This window comes from Cryptosporidium bovis (assembly GCF_009768925.1).
Source record: "Cryptosporidium bovis isolate 45015 chromosome Unknown contig_20, whole genome shotgun sequence".
Lineage (NCBI taxonomy): Eukaryota > Apicomplexa > Conoidasida > Eucoccidiorida > Cryptosporidiidae > Cryptosporidium > Cryptosporidium bovis.
Window position 1 is genome coordinate 287,608 of NW_027125014.1, and position 22,506 is coordinate 310,113.

Here is a 22,506-nt window from a genome sequence, read left to right on the forward strand (position 1 = left end):
ATATATTTTTTGCGATCTTACCACATGCAAGGATGTTGTATACCGATATTTTCGGTTTATATGCTTGCACCTACATGCACATTCATTCTGCATGTAATGGCGGTAAATTGAGCATAATTTAAATAATTAGCATGTGGCACGAAGGTAGATTGTTAGATAAGATTAATAGAATAAATCAAAAAGGGTTGTGAGACCAGGGGATTGAGATAAAAGAGATATTCTTACTTTTTGTGCTAATACTCCTGGTTCATTGTAATCAGATGATTTTTCTTAAATAAATTGTGGGAGAGCGTATTATTTATTTATTATTATTGATCAAGTAGAAGAGAAGTGTGTTTTGTGAGTAATAAAAAGTATTTATTAAACAATAAGGGAGTGTAAAGAATATCAAATAGTTAGTCATAATAATCAAGCAATTGTTTATTAAGTGAATATGTAGTAATATAAAATATTTTTGGAAAAGTTAAAGTTAATTTACCATTATTTAACTTTATTTAAATTATTATGTATTAAGGGAAACGTGATATGGAAATAATGAGTTCAATAATGGAGGAGATCGTTGATAAAAACAAGAATGCATATGATGGCATTCATGGAAATGGAATAAAATCAGATGATTTAGTTTCTGAACAAGAGAATGAGTTAGCTGATAATGGAATGCTGTCAATACCAACTGATTTAGTGGAATATGAAGTGAATACTTCAGATAAAGAACTCAGTTGTTCTATAGACGAATTTTGTAATGATGATGGTAATGGTGAGATTGTGAATGAGATTAGTAATGACATTTCTCTAGAGTTGTTTACTGTAATTTTTGATAAAATACACATAAATAGAGGCACACTTGAAAATATATGGTATATTGAGATAGAGAAAGATGACAAAATATTTTGGTCAAGTGTAATAATGTGCGATTTTGATAATAATAATGGATTAAATAAAGGGTTCTCAAATTTAGTTAGGAATTGCAGTAACGGTAGAATAATAAAAACGAATGGCGAAGAATTGGATTCAATTACAATAACAGATAAGGAGTTACTAGATTTGTTGATGCAAGATGGAATAGTAGGAAAAGATAAAGTATATTTATTCACTTCTATTGGATTTTGGAAATCAGTATTTTTAACACTAAACTATTCCGCATATTTAATGAGAAAGCGTGAAATATTGTATTCGAAGGAGGTAAATGAGTATATTTTAAAATTTAATGGAAGAAAAGAGGTGATAGGAAGAAGGATGAAAAACACAGTAAATGAAGAGGAGAGAATTAAATTAATTAAATCAATTTATGGTAGAATGCAAATATTATTTACAAGTGTAACAAATAATGAAAGTAATCATGTAGTAGATAATGATTATAATCACAAAAGTAATAGTGTGAGAATATCATACAAAACTCCACTTTTTTGGGCATCTTCGGTTGGTTTAATATATATTTTAGAGAAAATAGGGATGCTGGATTATATGTTATTGGTAATTGAGTATGTTTCTGAATTAATTCCAGAGGTAATTTTTGAATTCAATGATATTAGTGATAACCCAATAGTGAAATCGTTAAATGATTTAAATAATGATCTACTCAAGAGTATATCAATGAATTATCAAGAGTATCTTTCAGATTTATTATCAATTTCAAAGAGAAGTATAAAAATAATGAATTCCTACCTGAAGAACAATTCACAAGAGAAAGGAAATATACAAAATTCTTGTGAGGGTGAATATTTAAATGTAAGTGGTAAAGAACTTGATTTAAAGAAAAATAATAAATTAAGTAATGAAGTCGAAACAAATACAAAGGATAATAACAATACAGCTTTAAGTGAGAGAAAGAAACCTAATTACATGAAACCAACAAAACAATCAGAGATTAGAAGACAAAGTATTATGAACATTACAGAAAAAGAAGAAAAACGGGAAAATAAAGGTTTAACAATAAATTTGATTAAGGAAAAAGAGAGAATAGTGCCATATGATAGAAATAAATTAAGTGATATGAATAACGATAAAGAACAGGAAAATACGTCAGATCAGATGGATAACAATTTATCTGAGGGTGATGAGGAGAATTCTAACGTTATTAACGACAGAACAAACGATATAAGAATTCAAAATATTAATTATGGTATTGAAAGACATAGTAAGGATGATATTTCAAAAAAAAAGAGATCATATGGAAGAAGCGTTACAAAAAAGAGTGATAATAAAAGGGTTAGTATCGAAGAAAAAGTGAGAAAATCAACTATAAATAAAGAAAAAGTTGAAACATCAAACTATTTGGGTGTTGGTGAAGTCAAAGATAAGAATATTTTAACGGAAAAAATGGATAGTACTGGTAGATTGTTTGAGAACGATACTGTATTATCAAAAAAACAGATAGAGCAGAATATATCAAATTTTGATGATGAATTAAATAATATTATTAGTGAAATAGATAAAATAAAAATAGATGGTGTACAAATCATAAAAGAAATAGTATCCACGAATGCATCTGAGGAAAGTAATTCATATCAAATATCTGGTTTCTATGAAAATTCAAATGTAGGTGTTAATGAGGTGAAAAATAAATTATATATTGATATGAGAGGTGGAGAAATTGAAATGAACCATAATTATAATTTAGCGAAAGTAGAGGAAGTAACATCACCAATGGATCCATATGATTGGTATTATACATCAAACAGTAACAGAAAAGAAAACAAAGATGGTGAAATGAATGTAATAGAAGAGTTCGTAAAAACAGATGAAAAAAGGAAGATAGAACCTGAAGCTGACACAGAGAACAAAGGCATTCATGAATGTGAAGGGAACAAAAATTATTTTGACTTGAAGTACATTGAAAGTATATTAGATAAAGAAATAGAAGAATTACAGAAAAGGGAAAGCGAGTTAGCGAATGATTTGATTTGAAATATACAGGAAGAAGATATAATTAATACAACAAATAAAATAAGCGATGTGTGAATAATGTTTCACGGAAAAAAATGGATGATTTGCATTTAAATATAATTAAATACTGAAATTAACAAGTTACACGTTTATAATTTACATGATAAATAAATATATTGAATGTATCCATAAAGTAATAATTTAAGTAAGGGAAATAATGTTGTATTGAATGGCTTATGTTTGATATTTATTCATTCAAAGGCTTGATTTGTAAGTTTATCAAGTATGAATGGGAAGACGTGAGTATTATCAGAGTTGTAAATAATACGGCTATATTCGTCATTGTAATGGCTAGTCTCATTTAAATTAAATTCGGGGAGTATGGTGAACCCATTTTCATCTTTTTCAAATCTACTCTTAGATATTTCACTATTATTATTATCATCAACATCATTACCTTCATTTATTTGTTTGCTTGGATATAATGAAGTATGACGTTTTTGGTACTTCATTCCTTTAAACCAAGGGGATGGTTCAAAACAGTTGCCAATTTCTGGGAGTGGTGTTTTGTTTCCATTATAAATTCCATGCATAGTTTCTCTATAAAATTTATATAGATGAAGTTGTGGGTCAGAAAGAACGAAAGTTGGAAAGTTATTATCATGCCTTCTGTCTCTTCTATATCTATAATAATAAAGATCAACGATATCTTGTAATGAGAATTTATTAATTTTCCCAAGATCAGTGGTTTTAATGAATTCAATCTGCCCTGGAGAAAGGTCTCTGGGTTGAACATTCCCCCAACAGTAATATGGAGAGTTCCTGTTTTTTATTTCAAACTCGAGGCTATCCGCATTTTCAGGAATACCGAAGTTAATTGGTTGAGGATCAAGAACTCCAATGGTACTAAGTTGTTGCTTATTCAAAGGGAGTTCTGCGTAGTAAATAAGTCCGCAATCAAAACATTGTAGTACAACGTTATTTGGAGGAAGATCTATTGAGGATACAGGAAAGTGCCTTAGGTTATTGAATTTTTGCCCAACAATACCATTAAGTTTACTATTAATGTCCTTTTGATCCAAATCAAAGACACTGGCGATGCCTAAGATGACGTCCATAAATACTTTACCAGTTAATTCTAGAGTATTTAGTGCCCCTTTAATATTAGAACAAGCATTGTTCATGCATTTAATGGGAGAAATGCCCTCATACATACAATCTTGTTTATGTATAAATTTATTCACATTAGTAGATTTTTTGAACTCGTTTATTAACTCATTTTGTTTGATCTCATTGTTTTCTTGTTTTTTTTCAACAGATTTAATACTAAACATCGACTTCAGTTCCTTTTCTTTACTTGGTTGAATTGCTGGAGAGGAGGGACATGTAGAAGGTGATTGTAAAACAGATGTATCTTGAATTATATTTCTAGAAATAGAAGGAAGAAGCTTCTCTTCAATTTCAACAGGTGGTTCTTTAGCTTTGTTTGTGATAGTATGAGGAATATTACATATTTTGTAATAATCACTCAATTTGGGGTATTCGCATGATTTTAATAAGCAAGCACTTTTTGGTTGGAGCGACAAGTACTTTTGTGGTTGTAATACCTGGGGTCTCCAGTTTACTTGTGTATATGCTCTTCCAAGATTATTGCTCGCTTTTAATCTTTCCTTATATTCCTCGCTTGATGTACTTATACTATTGTATATTGGACCTCCTGTATTCGGATAAACAGGCTTGTAGTATTTTGAATTGTCTAGATGCTGTCGTTGGTTGATAGGGGTATTTATTCTTGACATGGTTGCACTTGCTGGAATTGTACCACTGTTTATCTTATTTAAATTTAAATCCGTTGAACTCATACCACTTTCTACTCTTTCCATATTCAAATTTGTTGGAATTTCCACAACTTCCTTATTATCAAGAACAACCTCGTTCAAAGTTTCAGATTGAAAAAGATAATTTGGAAGTAACTGACTTGATCTGGATACGGAGGATCTTGCTGAAAAAAACGCATTACTCATTTTCAAATTATAAATTATACAACACTCCTAAAGCCATAAAATAAGTTTAATTTGTATTCAAACTACTAATCACAATTCAAGAAAATTATCAAGTAAACCGAGTTACTGCACTTTTAATTTTTCTTTCCAATTTTTACTCTCCAAGTGAAATTGAAATTAACGCACAATCTATTCAACTAATGTTCTAGTTAGCCAAGTAATCGACTGTAATTTAATTCAATCTACCAATAAAACTAATATTTACAATGCCTTAAAATACAAATACATTCACATGTAACAGTAATACATATATATATTTCATTATTCAAATCATACATATACCGGTATCCACGTCCTGTCTACCGCATATATTATGTAGTTTATAGATCGGATGCAAACTGAGAAGAGTGGGAAAAGGGCACAAGTAGGGAATGTAGGAGGTGGCGTTCACGAGTATGTAGGAACAGTGACATGTGAAAAGTATGTGAACGGGGTTAAGCGAAAAAAGAGATAGTTTTAGAGTTGTATATGTATATTTACGACGGAATAAGTGATAAAGCAGCCTGGTATGGAACGTCATCGAATGATATATATAATTTGCTTTGTGTATAAATGTGTGTGCGCAAAATTGATGTTCCAGTAACCTTTATAGTGGGATTTAGGTATTGGAAAAGCCAAAGAAAAGGATGGGAGGTGGAGGGGAAGGGGACTGGTGGTGGCTTTACAGCAAGAATGAAATACCTGAGGTGTTAGAGTAGTTCTTCAAATAAGTCTGCTTTCTGCTCAGAAAGTCTTTGGGCAGCGAGCCATTGTCCAAATCTGTTTGAGATTATTCCATTAAATTGTTCAAGAGAGGAGTTGAATCTCCTGAAGTCGAATATGCTTGGAACAGTATGCAGAATTGATATGCAACCCTCGAATGATGTCATTATAAGTTTGTGTTCGTGGTATTTAAGTATTGCAGCGGCAACTTGGAATGCATATGGCTCACCAAACAGAAAAATAGAATCCCAGACTCTGGGAATGATCTGTATTGGAAGACAAATAGAAAATAGCGAGGTGAACCACGTCATAAGGTATGTATCCGAAGTAATACTTAAAAGGTCAAAATGGTTGTGAAGCGAAGGTATTAATTCTTTGAGTAGTGAATCAAAGAAGTCAAGTCTCATCTTGACATTTCTGTGATTAAGTAAGAATAAGTCCAAAAAGTAGCAACTATGCAATAGATTAGTGAATGTTATAAATGCTTCCAATAAGTCAATGTTAAATAAAAGAAGAATAATGGCAATATGACTCATTCCCTCCACATATCCAATATCGGGTCTGTATAGTATAAAACATTCAACCAAAATTTTCGTACTTTCAAATATTTTATGAGTCTCTTGGTTATCATTCATAAACAAAAATACACTATCAACTTCAGACTCGAGCTCAACTTCTTTCAAATTCGTACACCTGTTGTAATAATTATAATAACAGTAGTTGTCATTACTTGATATTTTTAACGATTTTTTGTTTTGTTTCTGATTATAACCATCTGCATTCATTTCTCCACTAATTGGTGACACTAGTGTAGGAGAAGAGGAAGGACTCTGCTTTGATGAAAAACAAGCAGAACCTGTAGAAGATTCATTTACCGATCTATTCTCACAAAACGAATCCTTCTTGTCAGAATATTCGTCACATACTAATTCACCAGTAGTATTGCGTTCCCCCGATGTACTCAAATTCTCGGTTTTCTCTTCTCTGTACTTTTCCAAACATTCGATATCACTTTTGCGAGCATTGATATTAGCAAAAATTTCACTGTCTTTTTCTGTTTTTTCTACCTCATACTCTCGCGCATTCCTTTCTTCGTCCTCTCTTTTGTTGTCCCTTTCAATCATCAAGTCTACTGAGTAAAATCCACGCGACCTATCCCAAATTTTGCACCCTAAAACGGCTCCTGCCCCAATAAAGTAAGAATGAAACTCTGGAAATACGTTCGAAACGTCCTTATGAAATCTCCTTAGGTGAACCATAAATGCCTCTCTAATGGGACCGCCTTCCCCCACAACAGGGGCCGCTGCATGCATGTAATAGTAACTGTAGGGTTCAGACATGTCATTGTTAGATGGAAATCCATATTGGTGTATATTACTGTCATAATATTTTTGTGGTGAGTTATTGCTATGGCGAAGACCCGGCGAAAATGTGTCTTTTTTTGGATTTAGGAATTTTTTTCTCATTTTCAACAAATCAACAAAAGTGTTGTGGTTAATTTGTAGTTGGTTTCCAATTGCAATATTCCAGAGAATTCCCCTATAAGAGTATGGAATGTTGTTGCTCCAAAGATGGAGAATGGGATGGGATATTGGAGCTTGGTAATTTGTCAGTTTACTGAATATATTCTGTTTTTTATAGAACTGAGACACAATGCCATTTCTGAAGTGACTAAGGGCTTTAAAGCACTTTCTTTTTGGTTTGCAGTTACCCTCACCAAGTCCAAGAACAATTAGCTTTTTTCTAATTTCTTTATCATCCTTGCAAATTCCATTATTACGTATCCATGTCGTGTTTGAAACGGATGAACTATTCGATTTTATATCAAGAACCTTTTCAGTTAATGTATTATCGTACTGATTTTGGGCATTGTAAAGGCAATCATTTCCCTCAAACGTTGCGTTACCTCTCCCAAAAAACGACAACTTTCCATAATAGTCATTCCTATGTGAGTTTTTAGGTGAATATATGTAAATATTGCCACTTTGGCAATTAAAATAGACGTTTTCAGATGCATTATTGTAAATGTTGTTTCCTAAAATAGCTCCAGTTCCCCCTCCGAATCCCATTGAAGACATTCTTTTTGAGAGTCTTGAATTTGGAAGACTTATGATATGTGAATTAAGGCTCCAATGATTTTCCCATTGAAGAAAGATCCCGTGATACCAAATCTTAAGAAGATCACTTTCTATTCCCTTATCTTGGTCAAAGTAATTATCATGAATAACGACTCCCGTTGACTTTGTATGTCTTTTTGAGCTGTCATTTTTTTCCTCCTTTTTTTCTTGATTTTTAAGGATAATTTGATGGAAAAATCTGACCCAAATTAATATAGATGGATGTGTTGAATCCAGTGAACAAAGGTCTATTCTCTCCCCTTTTTTTGTAAACAAGGAGAAACATCTCGACTCTAATTCGCTCTCTTGCGCTCTTAATGACTTAGATCTAGTTCCACCTGTATGATAGGACGAGGATGGAATGGAAGAGTAGTGTGACTTATTTCCCCTAGAAGATGTAATTGAAACAAAATTACTGCGTCTTTTGGCTTTTCTTTTGTTTAAGCTACTAAATATTCCAGAGTTATTCTTGTTTGGACCAACATTAATGCGAGCACCATCACCATTATTTCTGCTACTTGCAGTAGTGCCAACACCACTGATACCAGTAGTATCATTACGATTACTGCCGTTATTGTAATTTCGAACACCACTGCCAAAACGACCACTGATGTTCGTGGATGTAATTCCAAAAGCTTTTTTATTTGCTGAGGAAAACAGACTGCTTTCGTTTCTAGTGATTCCAACATTAAGATCAACAATATCCTCTAAGAGGATGCATGATAGATCAAAGGTCTCAAGCCCAAATGCTCCTCTGAGCTTTTTTGATAACTTTGTGTGGTTAGTGAGAATACAGGTTTTTGACTCAGAGTATGAGTTTGCTCCTATACTGGAATTGGAAGATGAACAGGTACAACGACAGGAATCCCTAATATACTTTTTATTCCTAGATACAACCTTCTCGACTTGAGGGGCTAAGTTGTTGACTAGCAAGCTTGGGTTCAAAATGGCATCTGAGTCTTTTTTTCTCACTCTCTTCCAACAAAAAAGATTTGAGTCCTGAGATATCCAAGCAATAATGGCGTGTGATCTTTTCTTAGAATGAAATTTTCTGAAAACAGATCCTTTTTGAAGAAGAGACACATTAACAGCAGGCACTTCCTTAGACCTTAAAACCTTGGGATCTCTTGAAAGTCTTCCGTATACCTGTTCATATGGCGAGAGAAAAGGTTTAAGCTCATTTTCAAGTACTCTATCAAACATAAGTTCGAGTTGTTCAGTACTAAATGGTATTCCTGAAAGAATACACATTGACGTAAATTCACTTTTACTCATTTTGTTTCTTACATGAGGATTATGTAAAGATGTATTTAACATTACAAGAGCGTAAAAAAGAGTATGTATGTGGTCCGATGTACATTTCGAGAACAATTTGTTACTATCTGATTCCTGATTGTCTTTAACATAGCTTACAGAAAATCTTTCTAATATTCTATAAACCATTTGTGATTCGCCTGGAAGAAAGAATCTCGAAAGAAAATATCGAAGTGCAATATCTGGCTCAAGAGAATTTGTGTTGAAAAGACGTACATAATTATTTAGTATGCTTATAGAGAAATTTGAATGGCCACCAAGTAATTCACCAACTTTTTTTTTATCCAAAAAGTCTGTGTGTAGTAAGAAATTTGCAATGTATAACGGATCATTCTCTATTAATTTATGTTCTATCATATATAATATTCCCTCTTCTGGAGAATTATTAAAAAGCAAAACCCCCTGTTCTAATTGTTCCATTAAATGTATTTCTTCCTTTAATATATCCAGGTGAAATTGACCTTGAGAAACAAATAATCTAGATAAAGATATTCTAGCTGCATCGTCCATTTCCTTTTCTTTTGTTTTAATTTTATCTCTATTTCCTCCGCTAAAGGATGAAACAGATGAGTTAGAAGATAAAACATTTATATTTGTGGGATTATCTCTTAAATTTAAAGAATTATAAGATTCATCGTACGGGGAACTTATATTGTGGCAATTTTGATCAAAGTGAACACTTCTCGTTGCTCTTATGTTGTTACTCCCAGATGTTGTGCTCATAGCCGAATTGCATGAGTCTGTAACATTGTGAAAATTATTTGAATTCAAATCTTTACTTATTTCTTTAGATAAGGCAGAGTTATTTTGTGAATTTGGGGAAGATGTGGCTGTGCAGTATGAAGATGAATAAATGTTCCTTACTACACCGTTACAATTCAGTCTATTCCCAGATTCATCATTGTGAAAACTGCCACCAACAACGTTTCTTCTCGAAGCCATTAAAAATTGTCTTATTTTCCCTACAGAAATTGACGGAATTAGTCTACCTGCTACACCAATATTAGATCCAGAATTAGTTGTTTCAGACCAACATGGATTAATTCTTGGCCAATCATCTTGAGATATTATTTTCAATGGGAATCCAATACGACTACTGTTTGGAGTATTATTTTGGCTAGACGTTGCAGTTGCACTAGTTAAACTTGAGTCCAAAACCAGCGATGGCGAAATATTTTTATTTAAAATAGAATTTCCACCAAAATCAGTAGAATCCACATAACTCAGGTTAGATTCACTTTTATTGCATTCTCTCTCCGACAGAATTGATTTTCTAGATTGTATTTTCCTGCTCACCACATACTTTTTTCTTATTTCTATATCACCCATTTCTTACATTCATTTATAAAGTATAATGTACAAATTTGCTATACTATGTTTGGTTATACGTGAACTGTATAGTTAACCTGCTTTTACTAGCGACTACAAAACACATCTCATTTGGTAAGTTCACAGAAATCCAAGGAGCGATAAGTATACGAAAACTGTTTCACCTCAACGTTTTTTTGTTCTGGAATTTATGCCTGAATCCCAACCAAACACAACTTGTGAATACTTTTTTTTAAAAAAGAAAAATTCAATTCTTATTTTCCCTCTATCTTCCACCTATATAGAAACAACATAAAATAAGCAAAATTCCATTTACCTCGACTGCATTCAAAACAAATAAAAGGTAACCGACAGAAATAAAAAAGCTGACTGCTTATCCCAACTCGTTATATTAAATGATCTTTATTTGCAATGTTATTATTAAAAGATTTGTATTTATTACCAGCAACAGATACCTATATTTCTCAACCTACCCTTTTTAACTTTATATTTTTAAATTATTTTAAACAAAACGTGGCGCTCGCGCCACACTTAAATTGCTCAACTTTATTACATGCACAAAGTGCCGAAGTGCTGGAGGCGGTAAGGTAGAAATATTCGTATTGCAGTGATATGCAACTGGAAGAAGAAAAGTCATTTTCTAATCAAACTTAAAAAGGAAAGAGAGTAACTTGAATAATATCCACATTAGAAAGCAAAGACTTGTGACGCACCTTTTTTACGTCTGACTCGTTTTTTTGGCAATTAAAGTTGCACTTTTGCTCCGCACGATTACATTTCATATTCAAAGAGAAATATAGTATTCTAAGAAAAAGAACAATTTTTCTCCAAAAGAATTAAAGGTCTCTGAATTAAAAGTAACTGTGGCAACGCTGCGATTGTATGAGCAAGTGTGTGAAAAAAAGCTGTTGCACATTATTCATTGTCAGTTGCCTTTTTTTGTGGGTTTAATAAAAACATGAGCAAGGGCGCGCATTACATGCAACATTTAATAAAGATGGGTGGTGCTTGAAAGTTGATTTAGTTAAAGGAATAATGTGTAAATTAGATAAATAAATAATAAAAATGAAATAGAGCATGTTAATTGAAAAGTGAAGTTGATATGAAGGAGTATCTTCTTTTTTTATTGTTGGCTTGGTGGAAAAGAAAAATACAAATAAAAATATATAAAGTTAATTGCATTTTTCGCAACAAAATTACGAATATGTGAGATCAAATGGAAAGATTACCAAAATAACGTTGAAATCCAATCGTCACTGTTATTCTTTTCTTTATCGCATGGTGGGATTATTTTTGTAATATTAGCGCTATTAACTTGAGAAATACTATATTCATTTTCAAGACAATACTCGTTTGATACCTCAAGAATATTAAATAAATTTAATTTATTAAATGAACATGTTTTGGATTGTTCATTCTTGTTTCCATCTTCGATATTCCAAAGTTCAAACTGGGTTGAACTTATTTCAGGATTCTCGGGTTTATCGTTTGCTAAAGAATCCAGCTTGTTCGGGCCTTCATATTGAGCATCCTCATAAGGGGAATCGAAATCTAAGAAACATGGATTGACGTTCTGATCAATAATAACAGATGTTGTCATTAAGAAAACAGCAGAAAATCCAGAAAATGTTTGGGTTTTTTCGATGTATTCAGAATCTTGCTTGTAGAGTTGGCTTTGAAACAGAATATTGCTCCAATTGTATTCAAAAGGGAATGCAGTATCATCCTGCTCATTTATACACATTTGATCAATTATTGCCCTTTGACCAATTGATATTATTAGAGGTGAACCAGGGGATCTTAATGTGATGAAGACAGGCAGTTGACAATTTTCCGCTAGAGCAATGGCAACTTTAAATTCCCTCGAATTAAACGTAAAAGTGTTATTTTGAATAATATCTTTACATAAGTAAAGGGTTTCGATTTGCTCCCTTCTTATTTGTATATCTTGGTATGTTGAATTGTTTGAATTCCCCGTTCCTCCTATTTGATATCCAGCAAAATCTCCACTATTAAGCCCAATTGAATTGCCAACACCTATAGGATTAACCTTAATCGATACTATGGACTCAACAGGATCTATTAAGAGTGTCATTAACGAATCTCTTATTTCCATATAATTAAATATGTCTTTTAAAAGACCAGATGACATTTTAATGCCATGTCTTCTATTCCATTTGATTTTATCATGGAATAATATTCTGTCTTGTGTTCCAATTACAGGACAAATACGATGTTTTCTAATTACGCCATTCTTCCCTATAACTGTTATTTTAAGTTCATCCTGTGTTGAAAATTTAGGGTCTTCATTACTCTCCAAATTACCTTCACCTTCGCCATCTTTAAAACCTATTTCGACAGTAAATCTTGTTGGCTTTAACCATTGAGTGTTAATAAAACAGTTTAAAAGAGATCCTGCACTATAAAGTCTTTCAAAATGGAGTTTTCCATTATTCCTTATTGTAAATTTATCAAATAGTCTTTTTGCAAAACTAAATTGAAAACAAGATGTAACGGCTCCAGACGGGAATGAGTATATCATAAATTCATCCTCTGTTATCCTCAACAGTACATCCTGACATTTAAAACCCCTTATTAAACAACTATAACAATTATTAAATTGCTTTAGTATATTAGTGTCACCTTCTATATAAATCCACATATTATTGCTCAAGTTAACTCGATGTGATTTGTAAACACATGTAAGTTCAGTCTATCTAGTAGAGAAGCTAAATATAATTGCATATACTATTTTGCATTACTCAGATTTTCATTTTTGATTTAATATATAATGTCGGATTAAATACGTCCGCCCAGTTCACTTCATGAGTTACAAACTTAAATCTAATATAAATCGCTGTTTAAGTCTGAATATTGACTTTCTAATTAAGGAAAATGGACACACTGCGCTCACAATTTAAATACAAGAACAAAAAGTGTAAAACAACCACAGCTTCATCACGCTCTTGTTATAATTTATCCTTCTTATTACCGCTCCCACTCTTTGAGCGACCTGCCCCACTAATCCAAAAGAAAAAAACAATTACAAACTAATTATTCGGCAAATTGAAAACCAATGAAAATCCTCTAATGAAAAAAACTTTTCTCAAGCCTTATACTCTAATTGTTTCCCTTCAGCCTCATTTACATACCGACCTATAACACTAGGCGCGCAATTCGGGCGGGTTTGAGGTTTTTTATTTTTTTTATGAAAATATATGTTAAGAAGTGGTATGGACTTTTTCCTTCCTTTCCTTTCACAATAAAAAATTCCATTTAACAATATTAAATATTTACTATTATTGTTATTATTTCTTATATTAAAGTATCCCTACCTCTTTTTATCTAACTTTTTACAGAGTAAGCAAAACATACCTAATGGAGTAAACATAAGTAAACGGTGAAAGAAATACATGGGCATAATATCGCATATAGTTAATATTTTGTAGATATAAACAAACATCAAAGTATATCTTATTTAGAGTATACATATGCAAATAATTTGTGTCAGCATTTTATAAACGAATATAAAGCTATAATTAATAAAAAAGTGTGTGTGAAACACTAATCTGTAAAAGAATATATAATAACAAGGTGCTTTAACCTGTTGTTATTATTAAATACAAGTGGATTGTTAAATTTATACTAAAATAATATTGTTATTATAGATATCTTAATAATAAAAACGGCAATAACAACTAGAGCTAGTATAGACGGACATTTAATAACAAAGAGTTTATTGGTGTATGCACTAAGGTTGGTACCATAGAGTTGAGAAAAAACAGGAGATTATACCAATATAAGTGTTAAGTGATATAGACAATTTATTAAAGTGTTACATTATAACATAAATATGGCTACAGATAATACAGAAATCAAAATTGACAAATCAATGATTAACAGTAATAATTCTAGTAAAATGAAAAATTTGGAGAATATATTAAATTTGATAGAAGATGCTAAAAAATCAAGTTTTGAGAGATTAAATGAAACATTATCTAGAATAGAGGAAAATTATGAGAATAATTTGAACAAATATGAGGAAGGATTCATTAGTTTAGATTACAAAATGTTTGATATTGATATACCAGAAATGGAAGTTAATCCAACAGAAAACGAAATAAGTAGGAATATTATTAATTTTTTATCTGGATTTGTAGACCTTAATAAGAGTAAAAGTAATAAAATAAACAATTCAACTGACAGTGGTACGGAAAACAAAAACAATAATATAAAAGATATATGCTTAAGTCCGGCTCCAAAAAGAACAAGAAATGAGGAAGAGGAAAGCAGTTTCGTAGCGAGTATAATAAGACTTTGGGAAAATAAGACTCCAAAAATATCCTCAATTTGGAGAAAAAATAAAGATGAGAGATTTGGAATTAAGAGGTTTGGAGTGAGTAAAATGGAATCTTTAAATATAGTTTCAATTGATAAAATAAAAGCGAGTGAAATGGAGACTAGTGATGAATATTTAGGCATGTTTAAAGACAGTAACAATAAAGGTAGTAAACATAGTACTAATGTGGGTGATTTTATTTATAATGAAAAAGAAAATAGTAGCGTTGGAGACTGTATTATTGACAATAATACTAATGATGAAAGTAAAATGAAAGTGGACGAAAATTTGAATTTAACGTTAAATGAAAGTTCTATAAAGGCAACGAAAAATATGGAATTTGGTGCAGGAAATGAATATAAGGAAAAGAATTCAGTCTCAATAGGTTTATCTCCAATCCAAAGTCCACCTTTATTGGCACTAACCCCCTCAACTCCTGTGCCTATTATTCAGAATACGAAAATGGGTCATACAAATGTGGAAATGACTTGTTCAATAGAAACAGTCAAAACAGTAGAAAACAATCCAACTCCAATATGCTCGTCTGTGAACTTGATGGGAGACTGTGAAATTAAAGCATCTGAAAGTAAGAGAAAAACTTGTGATGACAATAGTAATGACGAAAGCAGTAATAGCGGTGATAATACAAATAATGGTGAAATTGATAACAATGATAATGACATTAACAATAATAACGATAATAATGATCAAGATGGTGATAATGATGACGAACATGGATCAAAAAGAAACTTCGTTTCAATAGAAGATTCGCCTCCTCCACCTAAACCAATAAGAAGGCTGACTGGTGATAAGGAAAAGGAAATTAAGCATAATAATACAATTAAAGAGGATAAAACATATGAATGTGAACAAACACCGGTATTGAAAGGGGGGAATTTAGAAGGTACTCCAAAAGAAATGAACATAAGTAATAAGGTTGACTCTAGAATAGAAGAGGATGGTGAAAATGATGGAAAAACAGACTTCGCGAGACCAGAAAGATTAAGTTATATTAAAAGAAGTGGTCTTAGGTCAATATTAAATCATTCAGCAAATAGAGTATTTAAGGAAAATCACATAGGTTCTGGACCAGGTTCCGCTTCGGGATCAAGATCTTTTCATCTAGTTAAAACTCCAACTGGAAAATATGGTTTTTACAAGTGCGAAGTTGAAGGAAAAGACAAACAACAAAAACTTGGCATTGGTGAGAGCCCATGCAGAAGGTATCATAAGAGACTTAAATTACTCCCACCTATTAATCCCGAGGAATGTTATGAATTAACAGATAGTGAAGATGATATGAACAATCAAATAGGCGTTAACGGTGAATCAAAAGTCAATAGAACACAAAAAAGAATACCTTTATGGGCAAGAAGCATGAATTGGATTCCAAAAATGAAAGAACAGAGGAATGTCGATCCATTTAGTATTTTTGGGGACTCGTGCATGTTTATGGACTTGGAAGATGTTTTTCAAAGACCGCTATATATTTCAACGGTTGCCAGAGACAATAGAATAAAATCTTGGCAAAATGATAGAGTCGCTTCTTTAAATTGGAGTGAAGATTCTTTAACTTCAGATGAATTAAAACAATATAAACAAAGAATGAATTATTATATAGATAAATCTAGTGAGGTGTATGTAACTGAACCATGTTTTACTCCTTCACCTAATCCAATGGTTAACGGAGCTTGGAACCATATCAATAAGCAAAGAATCAACAGTGGCGGTACGACCGTTATTAGAAAAGCACTTAACTTGTCAGTTCACAGGCTTAATGGTAACAATTCGCAAAAACTAGTACTCCAAAACAATTGCTGTTCTGATGACAATTCTGAAAATAATAACTCTAATATTCACCAAAATAACGACTTCCATATTACAAATAGCAAGCATAACTTTAAAATTAACGGTATTTCAGATTCTAATTTCCCCCAAAATGCAAATCTCAACAACAACATTAGCCCCAACGCGAATGACTCTTTAAATAATATCGCACCTTTCTTGCAATAACGCTTTTTATGGCACTAGTGCGCGCGCCATGCATGCAAATAGTAACTACCTATTCAAATAAATGGACTAATTAATGCAACACAATAAAGTGTTACTTAGTTTAAAGTATGTGGGTGTATTATCTTATTGCTGTTTTTGTATTTTGTCCATATTAACTATCTAATTTTGATTCGGTTTAATCAACTAATTAAACTTCCTGAAGGAATTGACTTTGTTTTTGCCACTGTTTTATTACTATTGTTTTTATTTTGTTTCAGGAAATCCGATTAATCTGTATTTTTGGTGTGTGGTGATTTATCATTGGGACCGAAAAAGTTGTTAATGGTCCTGAGACAAGCTATTCTCGGCGCTGTGACCACCGTTTGCACCACTTTTATCTATTTTGGTCGCAGTAATTTTCACTTATCACCTTAATAAAACCTCTATACCTTTTTCCACTTTTTTTTATTTCAAGCCATATAACTTATTGCCTACACACAAATAATGACAAGTGCGAGTGCCCGCCAGAGTCTCAATAAGGGGATATAAGGAGTAACCTAAAAATACGAATCAATAAGGCTCATATAAAAAAAAGTAAATGAAGCAAAGTCGAGAGTAAAAGAGGGGTGTAAAAAAGCAAAGGCGTTCTGAAATTGTAGAGTAAAACCGAGGCATCTAAGGAAAAGGGAAGGAACGAAGGCAGTGGCTACAAAAATCGTAATTTAGTTTTAAGTTTTAAAAGGAAGAAGTAAATGCAATCAATAGGGCGTGATTTTATATATAAAAATAGTTTAGGTGGATTTGAATAATATTTATTGACTTTCTGGGACTTTTATGGGCCAGAATAAGTCTGAAATTAATGGACTAGATTTACTTTTTTGTAATGTATGAATCTAGAGTAAATATATGATATCAAGGTGTATTAATAGAGATTAAGTGTTGCAAAGTGCATCAATACATTTTCACACCACAATAGTTTAAGTATAATTCTGAATGGAAAAACTTTGTAGAAAAGAGTGGACCAATTAGATTTGAAGTAACGTATTAGGATTTAAATAATGTTAAATAAAATATCATTTTATGTATACATTTCTGTATATTTATTAATAGTCACTGGAGTAGGATACAACATTGGAGTAAATGGTAAGGAATTAAACAAAGAAGTAGCCGAAATAATAAATAGAGAATGCAAATTAAATTTACCTAATGAATATGTAGATGCAGACGAATTATTTTTAAATTCAGAATGTTTATTAAAAGTTGGTGATAAGTACTTTATAGGAGACAAATATATTAAACAAGACATAGAGATGGCAATAGCATTTTGGAAGGTTTCATCGGATTTAGGGAACCCAGAAGCCCAGTTCAATATGGGTTTAGCGTATTTTATTTATCCATCACTAAACAGACTAGAGTGTGGTGGCTTATACAATGATAAAAGTAATATAATCAGCTGCGATTCATTGAACTTTAATTCAAAAGACGACATTGAAAAAGCGATTAAATACTATAAGAATGAATTAAGTAGAAATAAGTTGTTTAATGATAGTTACAGCCACGAAAGAAAAGCTTATGACAAATTTACGGAGTCTATAGCATATTCAAATTTATATCTTTACTTTTCATCTTTGTCAGGACATAAAGGTGCTCAACTTGCATTGGGATTTAGGTACGAAAATGGATTGGGATTTCCAAATTCATGCGAGGCTGCATTTTCAAATTACCTTGAGGTAGCAAAGGATTGCATATTAGAGCACAGAAGAGAGGGCGTAATAAAACATGAGGAGTTAATTAGACTTTCAATTCCAGATTGGGATCCAATAAAAAAGTTATATAGTGAATCTGAAAATCGGAATAGACATGATTTAGCACTTAACTTAGCTGAATCAGGAAATATATTCATTCAACTTGCTGTAGCAAAAAGGTATTTAATGGGATCTGATGGATTTCCACAAAATTTTAACAAGTCATACAAATATCTTAGAAAACTAGCTGAAAGAGCAAAAAATTTAGCAGGGACTGTATTAGATACCGCTTCTACATCAATATATGGAGAGGCTATAGGCCTATTAGGTTATATGTATGCCTTGGGATTAGGTAATGATAATAATGAAAGAGATCTAGATGCGGCTTCAGAATACTTTTCAATATCTGCTTTTATATACAACGACCCAGGAGGACACAATGGAATGGGTTATATATATTTTCACGGTTGTAAGGAATTTGAACAGAATTTTAGATTATCGTTTCACCATTTTAATGAGAGTGCCCATCATTTATTCCCAGATGCACAATATAATTTAGCTTCTCTATATCTTACAGGAATGGGTACAACACAATCCTATTCAGAAGCTCTTCTTTGGTATACTAGAGCCTATGAACAGGGGCATGCCCCTGCTTCCTATGCACTTGCTCAACTGAATTTTAACGGACTTGGTATAAATAGAGATTGTAAGGTAGCTATACAATTTTTGAAAAATATTATTCATAAATCACCATTTGTAACTGACATAGTCAAAGATATAAATAAAATATCAAATTTAAAAAATTACAAATTATATAGCAACATTAATGGTTTAAAGTTTTTTCTCACTCTTAAACTTGCTTTAACTGGACATGAACCTTCATTAGCTAATATTCCCTCTTTAATAGAAAAAGAATACAAGAAAAATAACTTTTGGGGTGCTTCTAAATTTGGAATTAATAGAAATTCAGACAAGATAAATAACTTTTCGGTAAATGGTTCTACGGAACACACAGCAAGTGAACTTTTTTCAAAACAAAATAAATATTTGTTCAGTTTGGATTTAAATAAAATTTTAGATATACAACTTGTAATGTATTATTTGCAAATATATTTGTCTTATTTTATGAGTTACATCTTTCCATACTCATTACTAAACTATCTTGGTATAGATACAATTGCTGACTACTATACAAACACTGAAACAAATATTAATGGAAACGAGTCTTTTAATAATTCGGAATACAGCGAAAAGAGAGATGATCAAATTATGGTGGAGAGCGATCCTTGGTATTTACCACAAATATTTATTGAAATGGGAATTTCAAAAGATAACTTAGACTCTATGATTAAGTATGGGGATAATTCGTACTACGGAAGAGGCTCAGAACTTAGATTTGTAATAAACAATAATAATAGTGACAGTCATAATTTAGGTAATACGGAAAGAAACATCATCCCGGAGATACACTTGAATAATATGCCTAACTATTTGGTTGCATCAGATATATACAAAATAGTCTCGTATTTTACACTTAGATCAAGACATATGATATCTTCCATATCTGAAGCCTGTTTTAACTTAGGATATATGTATCAATTTGGAATAGGTGTCAAACAAAATATTAAAATAGCCATATCATACTACAAAAAAATGATGGAAGTTGGACATATTGGGAGAATGAGCAATGGTGTTGGTGAATTCATCATTTTTCTAGCTAAAATTCACGAATTCTTTATTTCTCGCACACAGTTTTCAACCTCCTTAAAACAAAGGGATGAACTTAAATTGCTCATCATGCTAATAGTTGCACTTGCTTCTCTTATTACTGCAAAGCTTTTGTTAAAGATTATTTACCCTGCTGCAGTTCACATAGTTAATTATTTAACTAACAGATGTAGTACTAACTCCAACGATAGTACCGGAAACGCCTATAATTAAACTAAATAATGCTAACTATTGCGCAATTGCAACACAACAACTTATTGATTTCGCTAATGTTTATATTAGTGCTAACGTTAATGGCTTAAGCATATTCAATCTCGCATCTTCATTTAGCTTTTCTCATGTGGACATGTAAAATCAATTTGTTGCTTACGTGTTTGGCGCGCTGCTCGGCGCCTAACATTTTTATTTATTAATGGTATCTGTCTCATTTGTTTTTAGATATATATTACCGAGTAAAATGCTAATATACGCAACGAGTGAGAAATAAATAGTAAAAATACGTCTAACAGTAAATACAAATTACGTTTATAAACATAGATATGAATATACTCTCTTCATGTAATGCTTGTTCGTTTTAATTAATCTATTACTGTTAGGCGGGAACAGTGTATAGTACTAAATAAATAATACTAGTTACTAATGAAACGAGTAAATTAAAAGGTAAATTTGACTTTTTTTTATGTCTAATATGCCTATAATTTTGTTTAAAGTAAACTTTAACTATTTAATAGTTTAATTATAGTAATCAATTGTTAAAAATAAATATTAGAAACAAGAAAATAAGTTTTATCTTTTTCCGCCACAAATTTAAATTGGAATAAAAACAGAATTGTTAGGTTTGTTTTTTATTTAAAGTATAGAAACGATGGCAGAAGCAGAGCAAAAGAAGAGAACTTTCAGAACCTATAGTTACAGGGGTGTTGACCTCAATAAACTTTTGTCGATGAAATTGGACGAGGTTGTTGAACTTCTTCCAGCTCGCCAAAGACGAAAAATAGCAAGAGGATGTCTTAACAGAAGAACAGCGACTTTTCTCGCAAAATTGCGTAAATCAAAGGCGGAATGTCCAATGGGTGAGAAACCTGTCGCAGTAAGAACTCACCTCCGCAACATGGTTATCCTTCCAGAAATGGTTGGTTCTGTAGCTGGCGTCTACAACGGTAAAACATATGTCACTGTTGAAATTAAACCAGAAATGATTGGGATGTATCTTGGAGAATTCTCAATTACATACAAGCCAGTCAGGCACGGTAAACCAGGTGCAGGGTGCACGAGTTCATCAAGATTTATCCCCCTTAAGTGATTGAATTCTTTCATATTAACTGAAACGATATTCGATTGCCGTTGTGATACTAATAGTTAATGTAATTTTATTACACATCTTAGAAAATGGAGCAATACTAGTATTTTTAATCAGTAAATTTAATTAAGAAATCCCTCCTCTCTTCTTGAAGCTGCAAAGAAAGAAATCTTGTTTTTTTGATTTGTTTCCCTGTTTCCTCCTTTGGTAACTATCTTAAGGTATCGAATATCACTACTTCATTTAGTTTACTTATATACCGAATTCTACAGCATTTAACCGTAAATCCCATGTCAAACTCCAAATCACCACTTTTCTTATTTGAAAGTGACTCCGAATTGGAACAGCAAGTTATCTAGAAAAACTATCGGATCAAAACACATTTGTATTTGTCAAAGTACTGTGTAATCTGTAAAGTCGCAGCCACATTCCTCGAATTGATTTTGCCGTCGAAGAAGTAAGGTACTTTCATACTCAATCCTATTTTAAGTGGTAATGAAAAAAACGAACATCTGTCCCGACGTTAAGACAATCATTTTCAAATAATAACACTATTTAAGATATATAAGAATAAACACAGTAAATCCCACTCTAACAATACAGCTATCTAACTTATTTATTTGCAAATCATACCTGTAAGTTCCGATTACATTTTAAAAAGGATAAATGCGAATATACAACCATTTCCAGTTTAGTACAACGATTTAAAACCTAATATTACATATTTTATCTGTTGAAAAAAACGTCTTTTCACAAAAAAAGTTGAAACACGCAATGTCCCGTAGTTTATACGTGGGTATCTAACCTAGTCCAAACTTATTTACTGGAATTTTCGTTTAATGTTGTTGTTTACATCAATGGAAATTCTACTTTATTGCCTATTGCGAACCTTGCTTTGAACTCTAAATAATTATAAATTATTAAACGTGGCGCCAAATCCAGAGACGCCTAGTTTGATTACTGAATTGTGGTAAAATGTGATTAACCGCCT

General features: G+C 31.9%; 7 protein-coding genes across 7 annotated transcripts; 4 read left to right on the forward strand and 3 right to left on the reverse strand.

Moving 5' to 3' along the window:
- Positions 1-534: 534 nt before the first annotated feature.
- On the forward strand, positions 535-2,907 carry FG379_001057 (uncharacterized protein; the record flags this gene model as incomplete). Its single annotated transcript, XM_067326660.1, has 1 exon — positions 535-2,907. One exon carries the CDS (start codon positions 535-537, stop codon positions 2,905-2,907), a length of 2,373 nt encoding a protein of 790 aa, XP_067184309.1.
- A 230-nt stretch (positions 2,908-3,137) lies between these two features.
- FG379_001058 (uncharacterized protein) lies at positions 3,138-4,910 on the reverse strand (the record flags this gene model as incomplete). The annotated part of the gene is made up of 1 exon (XM_067326661.1): positions 3,138-4,910. The coding sequence occupies one exon, from the start codon at positions 4,908-4,910 to the stop codon at positions 3,138-3,140; it is 1,773 nt and encodes a 590-aa protein (XP_067184310.1).
- A 728-nt stretch (positions 4,911-5,638) lies between these two features.
- Positions 5,639-10,411, reverse strand: FG379_001059 (cytohesin-like protein; the record flags this gene model as incomplete). The annotated part of the gene is made up of 1 exon (XM_067326662.1): positions 5,639-10,411. The coding sequence occupies one exon, from the start codon at positions 10,409-10,411 to the stop codon at positions 5,639-5,641; it is 4,773 nt and encodes a 1,590-aa protein (XP_067184311.1).
- Positions 10,412-11,636: 1,225 nt separating this feature from the next.
- FG379_001060 (uncharacterized protein) lies at positions 11,637-13,073 on the reverse strand (the record flags this gene model as incomplete). Its single annotated transcript, XM_067326663.1, has 1 exon — positions 11,637-13,073. The coding sequence occupies one exon, from the start codon at positions 13,071-13,073 to the stop codon at positions 11,637-11,639; it is 1,437 nt and encodes a 478-aa protein (XP_067184312.1).
- A 1,191-nt stretch (positions 13,074-14,264) lies between these two features.
- On the forward strand, positions 14,265-16,763 carry FG379_001061 (uncharacterized protein; the record flags this gene model as incomplete). The annotated part of the gene is made up of 1 exon (XM_067326664.1): positions 14,265-16,763. The coding sequence occupies one exon, from the start codon at positions 14,265-14,267 to the stop codon at positions 16,761-16,763; it is 2,499 nt and encodes an 832-aa protein (XP_067184313.1).
- Positions 16,764-17,800: 1,037 nt separating this feature from the next.
- FG379_001062 (sel protein) lies at positions 17,801-20,428 on the forward strand (the record flags this gene model as incomplete). The annotated part of the gene is made up of 1 exon (XM_067326665.1): positions 17,801-20,428. One exon carries the CDS (start codon positions 17,801-17,803, stop codon positions 20,426-20,428), a length of 2,628 nt encoding a protein of 875 aa, XP_067184314.1.
- A 652-nt stretch (positions 20,429-21,080) lies between these two features.
- On the forward strand, positions 21,081-21,518 carry FG379_001063 (40S ribosomal S15; the record flags this gene model as incomplete). The annotated part of the gene is made up of 1 exon (XM_067326666.1): positions 21,081-21,518. The coding sequence occupies one exon, from the start codon at positions 21,081-21,083 to the stop codon at positions 21,516-21,518; it is 438 nt and encodes a 145-aa protein (XP_067184315.1).
- Positions 21,519-22,506: the final 988 nt, after the last annotated feature.